Source organism: Rhagoletis pomonella, unplaced genomic scaffold (assembly GCF_013731165.1).
Source record: "Rhagoletis pomonella isolate Grant_MI unplaced genomic scaffold, Rhpom_1.0 Rhpom_scaffold_00002, whole genome shotgun sequence".
NCBI lineage: Eukaryota > Metazoa > Arthropoda > Insecta > Diptera > Tephritidae > Rhagoletis > Rhagoletis pomonella.
Window position 1 is genome coordinate 1,530,929 of NW_023458556.1, and position 20,304 is coordinate 1,551,232.

At 38.5% G+C, this 20,304-nt stretch overlaps 1 protein-coding gene across 1 annotated transcript in view; it reads left to right on the plus strand.

The window, feature by feature from the left end:
* Window positions 1-20,304, plus strand: part of LOC118732419 (teneurin-a-like) — a gene marked incomplete in the record, with an annotated part of 439,680 nt that overhangs the window by 140,671 nt on the left and 278,705 nt on the right. The window contains 2 exon segments of the mRNA XM_036461555.1: window positions 17-1,006; window positions 3,348-3,414. Of these exon segments, the coding sequence (XP_036317448.1) occupies window positions 17-1,006; window positions 3,348-3,414 (1,057 nt within the window).

Consider the following 20,304-nt stretch of genomic DNA (forward strand, 5'->3'; position numbering starts at 1 on the left):
TTTTTCTTCTTTACAGACTTAGACCGCTATGGCTCGGATTGTGAAAACCCAGCTGTTCCTACATCTCTGCTTAATGAGTATCCGAGCGCATTGCGAGACCACAGCTCCACTTCAGCATTCCACCTGCAAATGCAACAGCAAAACACCGGGCTCTGCTCGCCCATAAAACAACAGACTGTTCTCGCTGCCACAACGGCGGCGGCACAAATCACTGCCACCAATAAGTATCAGACGAATCAGCCGTCTCCGAACGCGGCACTCCTGCCAAACTGCACCAATACGACGCGCAGCACAAATCCCTTTCTCAACGCAAAATATGATTCCCAGTCCAACTCAGACTCGATGAGCGACCGACTGTCGTACTCCGGTAGCGCAGCAATGTTGGATCGTTTACAAGTGGTTGTGGAAGGCGCAGCAGCTCTTACCGCCAGCAGCAGTGGCGCTGGTGGTCTAAGTGCACTGAATTCCTCCTTTTTATTGCCCACCAACTCGACCGCTAGCAGCCTCAATCCGAGCGCCCGCGACAGCATAAGTGGCGCCGCGGCGCGCACTCCACGCACGAAAAGCGGACGTTCGGCGAATCGCGGGAACAGTAGAGGTAGCGGCGCCACTGGCGGAATGACCTCCTCAAGTAGCGGTGCCTCTTCGAACAGCAACGCCACCTCCTCGGCAGCGGCGGCTGGTGCTGTGGCAGCAGCCATTGCCAGTCGTAGTGAGCGGGAAAAGCTAAAATTGCAGCAGATTCAAAAAGAGCTGCGGGAGTACGCGCAATCTACAGCGGAAAGCTCGGTTGTTATGGATTTAGACGAGTTCACCGCTTCCGGCGGTGAGTCTGAACCACCACCAGAGCCAGCTCCACCGGAAATTCCACCACGAGCACAGTCGCTTTTGATGTCGCTGCGAAAGCATTCAGATTATAAGCTCAAGTACGAGGACAAAGGCGACCAAAAGCACGAAGAGTTCATACCAACAAATCAGCTGCACCAACAGCAACCATTGCAGAAGGGTGAGTTTCGTAGAGCTTTCTGCTGGTCATAAGCAGACTTTAGCTATAATATTATGGCAGAGAGTGTGGTTTAATTGAATGAAGCTTTTAAAGCTTGCAGGATAACGTGCAAAGATAGCACTGATAATAATGTTATTTGGGAATACTTTCGTTTATTGATGGCAAGAGCTTAAAAAGGGAAATATTTCAGTAGAAAATAATAGTGTGAATACCTTCACAGACTAGTTAATGTTTATAACTCCTGTGAATATAGTATTAAGCTTCTAATGATTGGTCGCTTGTAAAGCTTTAAGTAGTAAGTCATGCGAATAAAGTTTAAAACTAATTATGATTTTTGCGTTATTAGCATTTCCCCTTTAAAATCGAAGCTTAAGAAGGAAATTGAATGTTGCTAACATACTAATATTAACCAACTTTGAGTTATAAATCATTATGTAGTCTGTGATAATCGTTCGCTTGGTGAACGGCATCATCGAAGAAAATCTTGTAGGTATTTTTTAAATTGTTTATTTTTTTGGCTTAATGCGCAAAAACGTAACAAAAGCCTTTATGACATATTTCCTTGCGTTTTTAGGCGCGCGTTACGTGGCGCGCTTTTAGAAAACGAGTAAAATATTCTTCCCAAAGTAAAAAGAAAGATGTAAAAGGATTACGTTAAGGTGGTTACCGTAAGCAGGAGTACATCAGGCAGGCAAGGGTAAATACCATAAGGACCAGCTCGCTAGGCCTCTTTTCGTTATATTCACACCGATAATCCAATTTGAGGGCCTTATGTAGGCGCTGAGCAGCCGGAAGGGAAGATATTCCCCGCAGTACTCACGCCTTGTGTCCCTTTTGGACCTTCTGAGCTCACTGTTGTAAGCAGTTAGGGCCGATCTGTAGGCTGTCGCAAGGTAGTTCGTTGTCCGCTGCTCCTGCGACATTGGTATTGGAGGAGGGCACTGGTCGACAGCAAACGTTAGTTCAGTGGTGGGGCCTCTCTGTACCCTGTTGAGTGCCGTCCAGCTACCTACCCGTAAGTCAGAGTACTGGCCCTCGAAACGGCTAAGGATATAGTAAGCTGGTTCTGAAAATTACCCCACATAAACCGTTAGTCTGGACACTTCGCTGGGGTCAGCAACCTTAAGTACCGCGCCCTTCCACTGCCGTAAAGTGGAAGCTACATTTCGTAGCCAGTCATCCATCCCGGGCGGATAGTGCAGCAGCTAAATTTGGGCTTCGTGGAGCGCTTTCGCTGCTGTCTCTCGACATCCAAAATCGTTTTTTCACTACTTAAGCCTTTTGGGCTTGCGCCCTTTTCGTCCTTTGTAGTGTCGTTTTGGCCTGGCTCGCCACTTTGGACGTTTGGAGTTGAATCCATCGCGTCCGCTGCAGCCGCCATTTGTCAGTCAAGTTCATTGGGCAGCGAGTAAGACTCGATTTTATTTTTAAAAGTGTCTTCCAAAAGGATCCCACGAGTAATGCGGGAAGAGAGAGATCATTCGAGGCTCGGTAGCCCGAAAAGGCTGGCTAAAACCAGGCGGCGCCACGTGACTGAAGTACACCGTTAGAAGACATCACTAACGTAGTGCCGTTCAATCCGTAGGCACGGTCCGATTAACACCTGGACTTACAGATTTTATCGAGTTCTTCTCTCTAGATCTGCCATATTCAGTAAAAGCAGGAGCACCTCTCGTAGGGTGTGACTCTTCGCCACGTACGGTCGGTTTAAATAGAAACTTATTTAAGAAAAAATATCTCCCGATTATATCGGCATGACTCCTGCATTACTTTTCAACTAATTTCAAGTTAGCTTTCTGTACTTAACTATAAGTTATATATTTTATAGCAATTCCGCATAAAGCTAACTGGTTCTTTTTATGAATTGACGCTTTTTTTCTGCAAGTCTGCTTATAGTTACATATGTATGTATATGGCTCTTTTATTTCGATACTGTCAAAATTTATGAAACTAAAACCTCGATAAAACCTGCTTTAAAGTTTTGAATTTACATATCGAGGCCTAACCGCCAAAACGAGTAAGCGAGATTTGTTTTTGATGCAGATATGCATTTAGTTGTTTAAGGAACATTTCTTTATCAAAAATAAAATTTTGGAAAAAATGTCGCTTACATCTTTTTGGCGGTTAGAGCTCGATACATATATTCCCGAAATAAAAACAAATGCCTATTTCGTTCCACTTAGCTGCTGGTGACAGGTAGAGGTCATATCGGCATACTTAATTTGAGTTTGTATTCTTTTGGCTTACGACACTGTCGAAATAAATGAGCGATATGTGTAATGCAGTTAAAGAAACGTACAAGAGACTATCATTTAGTTCATAATTTATTCTCTTTTTCCAGAATTTTTAATTACCGATACGCTGCGCTCTAATGAAAACCAGTCCAGTGACTCGCAGAGCCAAGCAGGGTAAGTGATCCGAAATATGTTTACTAACAAATATGTATTAAAGGCTAAAAGTTAATAATGTTATCCTAATTGAGTTTCCCACTTTTGTTACATTGATCAAGAAGAAGAAAAAAAATACATATCTAAATATGTATGTGATCTATGTACTTAAGTGTATTTATGTACTTGCAATCTGTCTTTTAGTATCAAGTATCACTTCTGCCCCTCATTTTAACTGGTCACTGCCTTTATTTAATAAAAAAGGCGATTTTCTTGGATTTCTCCAATTCATATTTCCTATTGTGGGATATCTTTTGAGCTTTATTGCTTTCTATTGTTAATGGTCGTCGCTTTCACGGTCTTCTCGATTGCAATTTCGCTAAATAATTCGATTTGGGAAACATTACAAAATGTTGATTCAATTTTGAAAAATTGCATTCGGCACGCATTACGCACATCCTGCTGTGGACATGCACACTCACGCGAAGGCCTTATTACTGATGTACTATAATAAAACTTAGTTGGGCGCAGATGTAGTAAATATGTAAGGATGTGGAGAGTGCAGCGAATGGACATAGGATGCACGGCATGGCACAAATGCAGTGTAGTTGAAGGCTCCAGTTAATTCCGGCAAAAATATCATCCTTACAAAAGTATCTTATTGTGTTGTTGTTGTTCGTAGTCGTGTCCGTGTCCGTGTCCGTGTTGGCCCATCGTCTTTGGTGTATTTTATTACCTTTGCAGTTTATTGCGCACCTGGCATTGTGAGCAGTGGCGAGTGTGCTTGTGTGTGCTTGTGTGTGCTTGTGTGTGCCTGTGAGTGCGTTTGTGCATTCATGCGTCTTATCGGACGTGAGCGGCGGGCTACTGGCCGGGGTCAGAGAGATGTAGCAAAAATAAGAATGCTTCTTAGTAAAGCTTCACTCAGGCGATAGTTGCCCAGCAAAGGCATGTAAACGTACGCATAGTACATACATGTGTATTTACATACATATACATATACACTCCTCAATGCCGCAAAAGCTAGAACTTCATGTTGAAATACATATATTTCACTCACTTGAGAAAGATTTTCTATTATTGTTGTTGTCATAGTAAAAAATGCACCTTTTATTGTGCATCCACACATGGACATTTGCATGGACATTGTATTGTCGATGCCACATCGGCTATGAATGATAACAATCTCAGCAACGAATATCTTTTGTTGCAACTTTCTTTGCCATTGCGTACGGCAGGTTATTATTAACTGCCTCACAAAGCGCACGATTTTATGTGACCTGTTTAGTTCGCCTATTGTCATGGACTCAGGCAGGAATCTGAGATGAGGTCGGTATCGGCGTCGGGGCGGCAATAGTTTGGACGCACTCGAACCCTTTGCCACAAAGGTTAAAAAAATTATATTGTCAGATTAATCGAAATGATGAACATCCCCTACTTCGTTCACATCATATGGATGTACAGTACATATCACTGACACTGCTCAAAAGTGTACTAAATCAAAATTTGTCACTTTGGAAATTATCTCAGCAAAAGCCGATGAAAAAAGTGTTTTTTCCTCTCTTTTGAAATCCGTGTGCGGTATGCATAGCAGCGGGGGCCGAAAATCGTTTTTTTTTTTAGAATTTTGATTGGCAATGGCAAAAATATGTTTCATTATGCTCTAAAACCAATCTGTGTGAAAGATGAACATTTTTTGGTCAATATCTTAGGCTCGCCCAAGTCCATCAAAGTTCAAGTGCTAAATAAATGTTTTCTTAGATTACTTCGATTCTCTACAAAAAAAGGCACATGCAACAAATTATGTAGGACTAATACTTTCGAAGGTGCTTTCAATTTTAGTAAAAAAAAATGTTTTAATTAATGAATTTATTAATTTTTGATGGACTTTGATGTACTTGGATAAGATATTGACCAACAAATTTTCATCTTTCACACGGATTGTTTTTGGAGCAAATGAACCATATGTTTGCTATTGCCAATCAAATTTCTAAAAAAAACGTAGTTTCGGCCCACACTAATGCCTAGCTTCCACTCTACCAAAAAAGCTCAGCGATGGAATAAATATCTAAATACATATCAACATATGTACCTATACCCAAGAATATATAATCTTTAAATAATCGCATCTAGCTTACTGAATCGTGTTCGCATATGAATTGCTTGCTTCTTTTTGATTTGAAGTCATTGCGATTATCTGGACATTCATTAAGCTTCAATTTCTAAGTTCAGTTGTAACCTCAGCCTGTCAGTCAATGCCCTTTACTCGCCTTCATCTTCTCCATTTGCATTCAATCCATGGTCTTTCCATCTCTTTTGACAATTTGACCGATTCCGGCATGGAACGATGTTGTTAACGGCAATTAAAACCGCAAATAGCTTTTCAGATGCCAGCTGCGCTTCGACGAGTAACCAACGTTGCCGTTGCAGATAGTCGCCGTGCAGTTGCTTACTTAGGTGGCAATAATTAACTGGTTGCAGATCAGCTACCGAAGTGACCAGAAAGCCAATGGGAATGAGTGGGTATCATTTCGCGAGGCAACGACGAGTTTAATACAAGACTGAAAGTCTTTATTACTTTAAAGTAAATCGGAAACTATTCTCGTAACCAAGTGAGTAAGCTAGGTCGGCAGTGATTCTTGGTTAGTTCATCTTACTGCGGGGACATTTGTGAATAGAGAAATGCTTCACATGTTATTTAATATAGGTGGTTTTTAAGCAGCTGCATAGATCGTCGTAGGCTGACCTAGTTTCGGTATATCTGCTTCACGATGTCATCGAAGATTAGGTACGAACAGTATTGCCCGTTGTTCCAGGTCATAATAGGTTACACATAATCTGAAAAAAAGGAAGAAACAAATACAAACATATTAGCGAGGTTGAAGGAGCTAGACAAATGCTTCGTTATATCCATAGTTTCGTTATATTGACAGAATATCCAATCCTCGAAAAATTAAACCAAAAATGGAAAATTTTCGAAAAAATCATTATAATCAGAGATGCTTTGTAAAAATTAACCTAAAAATATATGTGTCCGTACCATACATAGTTTTTGTAGGTCTTGTTTCCAGATAAAATAATAAAGAAAAGCACAAATTGTTTTGATTACTTAGATATAATTAATGAAGAGGATCAGTCCAGCGCAAGTTAAAAACGGCCTATAAAATATTCGGTTTGATTGTATTAAATTGAATTTAATAAATCAATATGAATTGCAAAATATTAATACTTAGCAATAGAGAAGAAGATCCACTATCAGCTTATAAATATATATATGCCATTACGTGTATCACTACTACGATTCATTACAACGCCTTTATCAACTTGTTTTTATTTCCTTTCATAGTGCAGAAATTTGTATTACTTATTATTGGTGGTATCCTTCGTGTTCGTGCTCGTCTTCGCATTATCTTCGTCTTCGGATTTGTGCATAAGTTAGCTAAGACTTCTGAAACAGCTGGAAACGCTCCTAAATATAGTTAAGAAATAAAGCCTTTTTAAACCCATTTCATTTGATACCCATATTTTTAATAATTTGTTACACTTATTAAATAAATTGAGTTTACCTTTTTAAACAGGTGGCAACCCTCCTTAATATTATTAATATTCAAACTTAGGATATCTCACCAACTTCGTTTCACATCATGTTTTAATATTTCATTCAAATTATACATACTTTAATTAAATTCTAATTTTAAAACAAGCGGCAACCCTATTCAAAATATTTTAAAATCAAAACCTTGTTAAACCTTTTTCGACTGACAAACATATTGCGGTACAAATTAAAATTGTAAATCTAATTCCATTAATTCAAGTTGAATTTTATTTCAAAAACATATGGCAACCCTCTTAAATAAAGTTTAGAAAGAACCATTTTTAGCCCATGCCTATTTATACCCATACCTTAAGAATTAATTTGACTTATTTCATATAGTTTAATTTTATTCGACCTTTCAAACATATGGCAATCCTGTTCAAATTATTTTTAATCCAAAACCTCGTTAAACGTTTTTCGTCGGACACTTGTATTGTGCTACATATTTAAATCATCTAATACTCTTAATTCAATTTGAATTTAATTATAAAATCAGGTGGCAACACTCCTTCATGCAAATAAAGTTTGGAAATGGAAATAAAGTTTCTTCAAAGCAATTTTGATTTATAATCACAATGCAGTAATTTATTTAACCTGTTGCTTATATTGAATCTAACTTTGTAACAAGGTGGCAACCGTCTGCAAAATATTTTCAAATCACAACCTGTCAATTTTCAGCCTTTATTTAAGCCGACCTTGCTTTTTGAAACAGGCAACCAGTGGCGGATACAGGATTTTAATTGGGGAGGGGCGATTGGGGTCGACTTGTCGAGTAACGTTAAATTACAGGCATCTAACTTGATTCACATCGGAGTGACCAATCGAAGCTACATATATGACCTACAAGCATCCAACCTGCTTAAACCCTCATTTATTTTTCACGCAAATAGAGGCTTTGGTAATTTTTATGAAGTCCGAGTTAAAATATTTTGTGATATAATTTTACAAACAACAAATTAAAACAATTATACTATTTTGTAAAAAAGCACAAGATTAAAATTTATGCTCTGGGCTTATTAAAGCAGTATACATATATGAGTTTAAAGTAGGTTGTGTTGAATGCACTGTCAAATAATTCGCAATTCATAATTCAAGTGTTTAGTAAGAAAAATATATAGTAGAACTCATCTGTATTTAATAAAGTTGTGTCACATATTAAATTTTGTGAGTGCTTAATCTATATTATGAGTTATTATTAAGCAGTCTTATCCCACCCGTGACAAAAAAGGTAAAAGTTGTTATATTTATTTATTTGTTTTATTTACAGAAGTTGAGTTTGTGTTTCGTGTTTGTTACATAATGTTAGAAATTCATTGCAAATACTTACCATAATTGCATTGTCGTTTCCACGTTGTTAGATAAGAATAGTTCAACAGAGAAGCATATCCCACCCATGACAGCTATGTGTGTGACAGTTGTCAGAGGTAGGTTTATAGGGCTGATAATCTTTATTTGTTTGTTTGTTGAGGTGGACGCAGGGGAGGTCAGCTGATTGAGATAAGTTACATTTTGACCAGTTTTGGTTTTTATTTTGTTAATCTAATGTTTATAGTTTTTTTTTTATAAATGCCTAACACATTACCTAACCAGAACCACATAAATCCACATTTCAAACTTCTTACAAAAATTATAAAAATTCAACAAACTTTAACTATTACACCCAAAAATTTTAAACTTTTTGCTTCGAATTTTTAGGTATGCAGTTTTGTAGTCCATTAATATAAGAGATTTACATGCTTTCTTATTCTATAAATATTCTTGTGCAAGCCAAAAAAGGGATTACGATTGAAGATAAAAGTTTTTTTTTAATTTGTTTTAAAATTTCTCGTTTGAGGTAATATATTTTAACCGAAATTTTTTTCTAGCTCTGGGGGGAGCGATCGCCCCCATCGCCGCTCCCCTGTATATTGAGGCGACTTGTATTGTGTTACTTCACAGATACCCTCTAAAAAGCGCATGTAAAACTACTACTGAAAAGTGTTTATTTTTCAACCAGAAACTGTGTAAATATACGCAAAAGATGTTGAAAATTCGATTTTGAACATGAGTCGTTTCAAATATATATATAAATATACACTTGAAATGTTTAAAATTACAAACATTTTTAAAGTAAAAATATATTTTTAACTCAATTAAAAAGACTTTGTGTGTAATTGTTCTCTTCGTGACAAATTTGGTATGTAAAAGTAAACAAACAGTGTTTAATTTTGCACACATTAGGAGAGGAAGCTGGTTACCTCTCTGTGTATGCGTAAATTTAAACAAAATTTTTTTAGAGAAAATTTTAAACATTTTATGTGTAAACTGAGAAATTGTGAACAAAAAAATTTTAGAACTAAAAAAACAAATGTGAAATTTATTTTACGCCACACATGTGATAAGTAAAAGTAAACAAGCAGTGTTTAATTTAATTAACATTGTGTGTAAATTTGCTTTCATTAAGAGCGAAAACTGGTTACCTATATTAATATGCGCAAATTTAAACACAAAACAAATTTTTTAGAGTGTACAAAAATAAATACTTTCCAAAAAGTTAAAAGTTTTTGCTGGGTCATTGGACTTCGAGAAACAAATACAGCTGCAAAAGTGAAAAATAAAACTATTTTCTCAGAAACCTCCCCCGGCCCCCTTCCAAAAAAAAAATCCTGGCTACTTTCCTGAAAATGTGCATACATTTAATAAGCACTTGTTTCCCTCCCAACCAAGCTGTATGGAATTTAGAGTTTAATTACGCGAAGAATCTCGTCCGTCAGCATCCAGCTCCAATTAAACTCGAGTAAATAGCACAATATGTGCAGTAAGTTTTCTACCTAAGAAATCTTAATAGAAAAAACATGCAAAAGTCAATTCATGGTAACTAATCGCCAGCTGAAAATTTCGCAGTTCACTAATGGTTCGGTAGCACTTCAAGCTAAAAATGCAGAGATAAAGCTATATGCGTTTGCGGCGGAGCTCAATATTGCATTTGATCACTTATCAGTGCTGTTGAAAACAGTGTTCAGTGATTCAAAAATTGCATCACAATTGCACACGAATCCCATCCAAACACAAAGCTGGATAACGTATAGAGCATAATTTACCGCAAAGACGGCATACGTCTGTTTACAATCATTGCGACTTGTTTCACTTCCACCAACCGAAGTCTCTGCCAGCCTGCTGTTGAACATGAGTGCGACGTGCCTACACTCTATATATGTATGTATGTATATACTACATATGTTAACATTCTTGAATGCACCCACTTCACTTCGCACAAACACATGTTTGCGTAGCTTCTCTCACATCCCCCCCTTGCGGTTATCTGTAAGCTGAGCCGAGATACTTCTACTACCGGAAACTGGCTGCAAACGGACTAAACCGAGGATTAAATGGCGAATGTCGTACATTTTCTGCACTTCTCTTGGCCGCTTCAGTGCTGATTTTTCTCACTCATTGCCTCCGAACAATATAAACGTTCTGGATAAAACCTGCGAGACAAATCGGCAGACGTGGCAACTGGACATTGGACTGGAGTGGTCTGGTGGGCAGCAGTGCAATTTCAGCCGAAAAGACGAAAGGCGTAATTCATTACAATAATCCCACGAATGAGCAATAAAATTCGAATGTTTCCACTTGTGCCGCCATCGAAGTGCAACCGGCGTCAAGCAAACGGCCCGAAGCGAACCAAGAAAAAGCAAATGCAATGCCATAATCAACATCAGAAGCGGGAGTGAGTAGCCCAACATCCCAACACCCGCTCCACAATCGGAACTCAATTGCATGTGTGGCAATAAGCAATGAACTCTTGTTGGCGAATACATGCGCATGTACGTATGTACATTAAGGTGGTCAAAATAAAGTTTAAATATTGAGCTCCCACCCTTGGACTTTTCTAAAAGGAAAAAAGTATCCCTATTTATTTGTAAAAAAAAAACAAAAAATTATGTTTAGAACTGCCTCAACGCCCAAGAAGTTTTCCATGTATTTTCTATGGGGAAAAACACTTGTTCTCTAGAATATTTGAAAATTAATATTTTTCGATCGGAAAACTCTGTTTCTCTCTGTTTCAGCAGACTTCTATTAATAATACCCAATTGCTTAGTTTTTACCATTTTTCCCATTACATTTTTTTTTTTTTTTTTTGGGAACCTATAAAATTATAAAATTGGCTATTATTATTCCAAGTCTCCTGAAGAGAAACAGAGTTTTCGGATAAAAAAATATTGATTTTCAAGAATTATATACCATTTCAACCAAAAACTGTTTTTCCCCATATACCTAAATTACATGGAAAAAACTTCATGGGCTTTGCAGCAGTTCTAAATATCATATTTTTTACATTTAGAAAAATCCTAGGGGGTGAGAGATCAACATTTCAAACTCCCCCCTTCACCCTCCCCCGCATGTATTTTTGGACCACCCTAATGTACAATGTATGCATATACCCACATTTGTTTGTATGAAAGTATGTATGTCGGATGAGCTGTGCCTCGGAGTCCGCACGTCCAATAGGAAACGTTGCTGTAAATGTTTTTGAACGAGGAGCATCTGTGGGTGGCGAGACGGCGGTCGTCTAGCGCGTGCCGGAAGGGTAAAAGTAGCATTTTACAGTGATGAAAAACTCACATTAAGCAGTTTTTGTTCGATTTCTACAAGTCGGTGGCTTTGTTGGCTGAGCAAAAGGCATTTCTTTGCATTCAAAGCTCAATTTACTGTTCACAAAAATTTAAGAAAATCTGAATTGAACGAATATTTGTTAAAAGTTTTAGGCATAAATTGTTTTATCGTTAGCCATTCTCATTTCAATGCAAATTCCAACTACGAATGCAATTGCACGCGCAACCACCCTGCAGTGAATCGGCTCCCTCACCAAGAAATAAGTTTATATTAATTCCCGTATTAATATTCGGTTGTATGTGTAATTACATACATATGTGTGTGTGTGTGTGTGTGTGTGTGCAACAGACCCATCCATCACCACTCTTTCAATTGTGAGCTATGCGAGTACATACATAATTGTTAGACCTACAGTATACTGTATACATGTATATATGTAAGTATACTTACGGTCGTAGCTAAAGCAGGCTTCTTCACATTGTAAATCCCTCCCTTTGTCCCAGTCAGTCAATGGTTTTTCAATTCTGCTCAATTCATCTCCGATAATTTTTCAAATGCAAACTTCTTAATTCCTCGTCTCACTTCCCATTGCTGCCCGGCTGGCTGCCCTTGCAACAACATTGCTTGCGGTGTCAGGACCAGTGTGTGTTCATCGCCTTTCCTATGCACATACATACATACTTGTGTATATGTATGCTTATTGGTGTGTTTGTGAGTGTGCCTGTTTGAAAGTGGGTACACAATCGGTTTTTGTTTACTTAATTTCCACAATATTGCTTTACTTTTTGTTGTTTTTTCTCTATGCAATTTTGCATTGAATTCCTTTTTACTGTGAAGTTGTAGATGGCTTTTAGCCAGTGTTGTTGTTGCATGGATTTTACACAAATATGCAGTATCATAATTGGTATTTTCATGCTCGGATAGATTTACGTAAGTCTTATCACCCGAACCCAACCACAACGCCTGTCTCGTCCCGCTCATTCAATCGCGCCCACAGGCTCATCGAGGTCCTTAGCCAGGATTTCGACATTCGCATTCCCATTGAGTTGGCATAAATTATCAGTAAACCGATAATAATATTTGCAAATGACTCGGCACTGAACGGTACTCAGTGTTCGCTGCTGCCTCGCCATGCAGTGGCCAAATCGGGGATGCAGTTAAGGTACATATTCTCATGCATACATACATACATACTTACATATGCTTTTGCTTCTAATCCTGACTGTATGCAAAATAACGAGCAATTAATCCTGTCTTACCACGTCCACAGTTGCCAGATTAGCCGAAAGTAGAGCAATTAGGGTCTGCTGAGACCGGCATGCAATTTGCCGATAAATACATACATACATACAATACATAGAAGTGGGTGTCAGATGTGATTGAACACATCCATACATATGCATGTATGAACATGGTCATACTTATACTTATTTGTATTGCACTCTTATGATCGATAACGGAATATTCACTTTATGTTGGCCGGAGAAACGTGCAGTTTCCATGCGCTGTCCTCTGGTAAATAAACTATACATTGGCACCAATTTCATGACCCGACTCCCTTCGGTCGCTTCAATACTAAAACTTGCCAGGAAGACAATTAAGGCCTCCCCAAAAAAACGGAAGTAAATGCAGGGCATTACAAGTTTTTGTTAATAGTGCCTGCCATAGGTGTATAGCCCAAATAAAGTTATGACTAATCCGCAGAGGTGCGCATGCGCGGATGTCTCTTCTCAGCATTGCTTAAGTGTCTGCGTTTTTCTTACTAATTCAACTCATTTATCTTCGGCGCATTGACATCGAACTCTGCCAGTAGTGTCTCCACGTGAAACAACGACAACCGAAAACATGCTTAATGAATAAAGCAAATAAAAAACAAAAATAAAAAGAAAAAGAAAAAAACAGCTTTGTTTATCTTTCACAAGGTAATTTGATATACATACATATGTATATCATACACATTGAGATGCGAGTTGTTAATTACACTTTACACAGCGACTTGCCTTGAGGCGGATACCGGCTTATGGATTTTTGGATTCCCGCTGGACTGGCTATGCTTGTGGTGTCTTTACGGTGGTGAGCCCGGCTCAGTCGAGTCAGCAACATCTGCAGAGAGTTTCGTGCAACGGTTTCTGGCGCGGTCATATATGCATACTTACCAACATACATATGCTCGTCTTTTTTCATACTACGTGATGCATTACTTACAATTATTTGGCTCCTTCCATTGTCCAACTCTTAGACGTCGATGTCGTCACTTCTGGCTGCATCCACGCCAATGCCTTATCTCCCTACACTCGCGGACCGGGTGTGAATTACACAGTCAATTATTTATGCGCTCACAGCTTACTTATTACAGTTCGTCGGGCAGCTCTATTCGCCCTTGCATGAATTATATTTTAATTTCTCTTTTTTGCTGTTTGACGCTTTACCGTTGGTCTTCCCTTCTATTGCGGTTGCGTCATGCTGGGTTCGAGAGTGAAGAATGATTGAGCTGCCAGCCGGGTACGTGCTGATCACCATAGGATTTTCGACTCTAACTGCCGAGGCAGCGCGAGTGTGATCCTGTTAACTGCCTGAATGCGTTTTTCATTGCTGTCATATTTCAATTAAGTGCTTTTGAAATTTTACTAAGCACATCGTAAATTAGAGTTAGATGGAAGATGTTTTACAAACTAATCAGGGTGTGTTAAAATATCGCATTATCCAGCCTTAATTTTCTATGCTACGCTTCATATTACATAAACGTTTAAGTTCTCAGCTGATTTCTCAAAAGTCGCACTTTTTTATTTAAAAAACTAATTTGAATTCAACATTGCAACAAATTTCAGAAGAGATACCGTAGAATCTCTAATTATTTTATCATCATCATTTGTCATCTGGTTTCCAGACCTCAATCGATTACAGTAATAGTGATGGTCAGGGACCGAACCTAAAAGTTGTTGAAAACTGTCATCGACAAATTCACTATGAAGATAGTGTTCTAGTACAGGGGTGGGTACGGTCGAGGCCGAAAAGAGCCACAGCCTACGCAGAAAGAAGTTCTGCGCAAAAATACTTCCGGTCCCCTTTTCCGGCAACACAGAAAAGATGCTACAAAGAGCCACAAAAAAAAACAATAACAAAAACAAAAAAATTTTTTTAAATAAAATTATTATTGGAAATGATAAACATTAATTTTATTATTATTCTAATATACGTAAGATAGATACATATTCAAGAAAATTCAAAAGATCCCTTGCCGAATTTTCAAACTCTCGTTTTATGTCAGTTAAAGCCGTTCGTAACAGTTCGGTTAAATGTTGGTTAATCAATTGTGAACGGTATTTTAACGTTACGAATTTAATTGTAGGGTACCTACAAAGACTCACAGTTATATGTACGTTGTACCAAAAATTTAAAAATACGCCACGCAGCTGTTTGCAACAGAGGATATTTTCAATCTGGTACTTGTTGCCGGAATTGAAGCAATTGCAAACCTTTACGTTGCATTTCCAGTGTCTTATCATCTTTTAATTCCAAAAACTCCAACTCTTCGCTTTTCCTAAAACAGGAGTATTTCGGATATTGTAAATTCATCTTCAATTATGTTACATAAAAAAAGGTTTATGAAGTATGCAAACGTACATATCAATAATTTCAAATCGGCAAATCATTTTTCAAAATCTGCTTTTAAATCATTTGAAATATTTTTTTCTAGCTATGGAAAATGATAAAATATTCTTTTTTTGAGATCATGAATGAAAAGACGCAGTTTAGCTTCAAAACTTAAAATAATTTGCGACAAATCAAAAACATTTTTATTCTCTCCTTGTAGAGAGAAATTCAAGTTTTGCAAATGTTCCATCATATCGGCAAAGAACATTAAGTCGGAAAGTCAATTTTAATTCTTTCATTGCGTACGTGTATATAAAAATAATAAAATAAAAAAACAACACAATGGAAAAGAATATCCAGCAAAGAAATATGCATTTTCAAAAGTAAAAAGAGCCAAAATGTTCTCGCAAAGAGGAATTAAAAAGAGCCGCACTTTGCTAATCAAAGAGCCGCATTTGGCTCAAAGAGCCGCGTTTGCCCACCGTTGGATTATAAGTTTCGTTAAAAAAAATACTTCTTAGTAACTGTTTTTTTAGTTTTATAATTTAAACCCTAAAATAAATTACTGGATAACTAGTTTTTTTTTGCGCAGAAAATTATAAGTTATATTTGTATTGTAAATAATTTCTGTTAGAAAAAAAACGTAACTAGAAAATAATTTGTAAATTGCAATTTGTAATAAGCAACGTAAATGAAGGTAATCGGATCAGAATTTCTTCTTCAGTTCGATTTTCGTATTTGACATTTAATAAATAAGAGTTTGATATTAGCAGCCATCGAATCGACAAACACTTAGCGGGTGGAGAAACCCGTCTCGTACAACCAAACTCGCAGCGATGGGATGCTTTCCTTACTTTGTTATTGCTTTCGCGTACAAATTTTTCGCTTAGCGAGCTGAACTCAAACATAGCGAGCATCGAACTGGCGAATCGAAGGCGGCTGAAACACAAAAGCGTACCCAGTTCTGTAATGAAATCTTCAGTTCCCCCCCTCCCAACGTAAGTTATATGAAAATGCGACCAACAGGTGACACAGTTGCACACACATTGAAGTACTATTTACTTTCTACAAATATGTAAATGCGTAGATTCTATTTACATATGTACATACGTACATTTGTATATGCAATAAATGTTTGTTCTCTCCTGTAAATGGATTCAATGGCCTAAAGTTGCTATAAAAAAGTGAGGCTCCGAGGTAAATAAATACCGAAACGATTGCAAATAGTCAGGAACTGAACCTGCTGCTGTCAACCATAATTCTCTTCGGTCCCAAAAAAAAAACACAAGTGAAGCGGGCTCTCTTTCTCTCAGCATAAAACACAAAACTGGTACAAAAATCCTGCTCTGCACTGTTACTTTTATTTGCGATTTTATGCGCAGGACAATCAATTACTGTAATTGCTGTCATTACTAGGAGAGCCATAAGTAAAAATTTCTTACGCCCAATTAAAAATGTTGCGAATGGCTTAAAAATATAATTCTGGTGATGCTCGGATGTGGGTCTTGTATTTGCCAAAACAAGTCGGAACTGCCGAATACCTTACTGCATATTTCTGCAAAAATCTTATTGGAAGCAAGTGAGGTGAGGTTAAAACATAAACATTCCAGTAAGCATAACTGTTATACGAACACAAGAATTCTGTTATAAATTTTTGAGCGCATAACATAATGAAAATGTGGGAATGACTGCGAGAGCAAAAAAGAGAGAGAGCCGCAACTCGTCTATTATCAAACACTGTCTCTATTTTTAGGCCAAAATGGCAGAAAGATAACAGGTTCATAACCAATAATCTCATAAAGGTCATTACTTTTCTCACCCAATGTTGTTAGTGGTGTCTTATGGTGGAATTATGTATGTATGCCTTTCATGTGCAAATATGTACATACACGTAGATACGCTTTAATCTAAACTCAGCTCAGCTTGCTTAATTCGTTTTTAAACCAGCTTAGAAATCGACAACTACTATCCAAATAGAGGAAAGCCCTTTCTTACTGCCGCGCTGACTTTGTTCATTTCAGCCATTAGAGGTAGCGGCAAGGAGGTGTGAGGCCAAACTGGTGCACTAGTACATGCGTACAAGCAAACAAAAACAAATCGTTACATTCCCGTCCAGCGAGCGCGTCGAGTGTTTGCCAAAGCGTGCAGCTGTTTGTATCTTCCAGATGCGCGGCGAAGCAGAATCGTTGAACATTGGGGCATAAACACGGGTTTGTCAATAATCACGGCCGTGTAATGCAGAGAACGCGAGCGCGAGAGCCGGAGCGGGATGCGCCATGAGCGACTGTCATGCATCAACAGATAAATTTTGTGCGAGAGCAAAACAAAATGTAACTAATGGGTAAATCGGTTGCCACAAATGCTGTAATGCAATCGGAAATGACGGAAGCGAACGACGGAAGTTCATGGATGACAACAACGGCGGCGCGGGCGGATCAGCTGAGCGCTCTTATCGTTCAACAAACAACAGATACATGCAACAAAGTATCTTGTATCTGGCGGTGAGCAGAGCGCACAGGAGCGGCGTGAGCGCTCGCATGCAACCAATTGGAATGGCAACAGCACCACCGCGGTGACGCCGGAACGTCCGCTGCGCTACACTACACATCAGGGTGCTGCTGCGCTGCTGATGTATGTACATATATTGGCCTCGAACAGTTGTAGTATGTTCGCCACGCGCTGCTGGTGCTGCCACTGCCACTGCCGGCGCTGCTGTCGCCGCCGCGGTTGTCGCAATGAGGCAACTCAACAACTCACTTCAGCGCCGATTCAGTTTTGTGTTATTCGTCGGTACGTTTGGGCGCGTCTAGTAAGTGGTGGTCGCGTTGCTGCTTGTCGCGCATTTTGCTCAGATAAAAACACAGGTTTTAGTGAATATCAAGAAAACAGAAATAAATCTCAGACCTGCAGCAAGGCAGAATCAGGTGCAGCAGCTGCATTATTTTGGTTGTGGCAGTAAAACACAACGTGCAACTAATCGCATCGTGCCGACACAAAAACAGTGAAATGTGTAACTAACGAAAAACGAAAAAGATGCCACACAGCGCATTACTGGCGTGCAAATTGTGTTGCAGCCACTTTGGTTCGCTGCTCGTCCGCAGATGGCAGTGCTAATCGCGTAGTCCATTTCAACAAAATATTTCGAAATGTTTTTTCGCCAAATGTGAAAAGTGAAAAAAAATATGAAAAATATCACTATGGCTAGTTGTGTGAAGAGAGGCTAAAACGCCACAAAAAACAACAGTCGCGGCGCTGCGTCACACACACCGAAATTCTCGCGGCAGCTGCGTGTGTATCTGGCATTTCGTGCCACAAACACCAAAAAAAAAAAAGTGATACGAAAGGAAAACATGTCGAATTCATCAAACGAAAAGTGAAGAAATATTGCCAAAAAGTGAAACGAATGCTCGTGTTTTGGAAAGTGTTTCAAACTAAGCTACAAAGTCATTGCCTGAACCGTGTTACGGCAGAAAAGTGAGTTATCAGCGAATTTCATCCACGAAAACAAGAAAAACCCAAGGATATAAGGTGAAGAACCACATCGGCGGCATACTTGCTGAAGGGACCCTAGCAACAGGAAGCGAACTAAATAAATGTAGGTCGATATCAATATCAAAATTTCTTCTGAAATAAATATGTATGCCACAATTACAATAACACACATCCACACCCCAAACGCTAATATGCAAAACAAAAACACAGTCAAACATAAGCGCAACCATTAACAAATTCCAACTAAACTAACAACTGTAATTATATCCTTGTATTATCCTCGAATTTCGTTGGCTGAATGTTCGACAAACGCCGCCAGCGCTTTTCCGTGCAACATAGCAAAGCCATTCAAATGGGGCACGACATGCGACATGGAAATGCGCTGCAATTACAACCATACATACCTACCTATTTGTCGAAGCGCGCGGCTGTAGAAGAATATCTGTACCCGCTAACGTGTTGGGCGGAAAAGTTCGAAAGGCCCTCATTTGCGTAGCGCCATCGCCGCCTCCAGCGCGCCGCACCTCTGCGTGCGCGTACAACGAACAATACTTGATTATCGCAATCGAATTGAATTTCGAGTACACAGACGAGTGTGCGAATTCGCACGGCGCGGCGCCAAAGAGATCATCTCGCTCAGCGCAAAGTTTTTGGTATTAATTAAAATAGAATTTGCAAATTTTGGTGTTTAAAACTGCTTCAGGGCAGCGCATTACAATCGGTGAGCGATTCACCGCCGCGGACATATATATATGTATATATACATATGTGTAGTCGCAATAAAAACACAGACGACTTGTTTGCGAATGGAAGTTTTCATCTCCCCAAATCATTTGGAGTGCAAACAATTCGGTATCCTGTTTTGGATAAATAAACTAGTGGGAGGTTGATAATACATACACAAATTATTGAAGGCAATAATAATGCTTAAAAGGGGAACGGAAACCACTTTACTTTAGTTTATCCGATGAATTGTTGAACAGTTTGTTTTAAAAGCGCACTCTTAAGGTTCTTAATTCAGGAAAACTATTTGAGCCGTGGATTTCCATTATTCACCCCAGTGATCATTCAGCAATACGTACTTTTAATTTCCGCGTTTCATTTCTAGTAGCTATTTAGTAGATTTTCGTTGAATATTAAAATGTTAGCATTCGTTTTAATGTAGCATAAAATATAAAAAAATTTAGTAATATGGTCCACCCAGGCGGGTATAGGGAACCCAAAAATCTTGGTACATAATCTTTAAGTTAAAAAACCTGAGAAGATAACCATCCATTTCTTGGCTTAATTGTATGGCAATTCAATGAACTTCTTTGTAACCACATGCTTTCTTTGAATTCTTCTCTATTTTAAGAGGCATTTTAATTACAAAAAAAAAACAGAAAAACAACTATTTCAGAGAGTGTGATAATTTTGAAAATATCATGACTAAAGGCGCTTTTTACGCTACCATTTATCTTTCGGAAACAAACAAACAGTGCGTGCAGAAAGCAGCACTCAGGATATCCATATCGCACCTAAATCAAAAACAGCCACAACTCAAAAAATACCAAATTTTCCGGAGAGGCGAAAAACTGTTGATGCTGCGGAAGCGATGCAAGAAAAACGAAAACAGTCTTATTAACATATTTCCA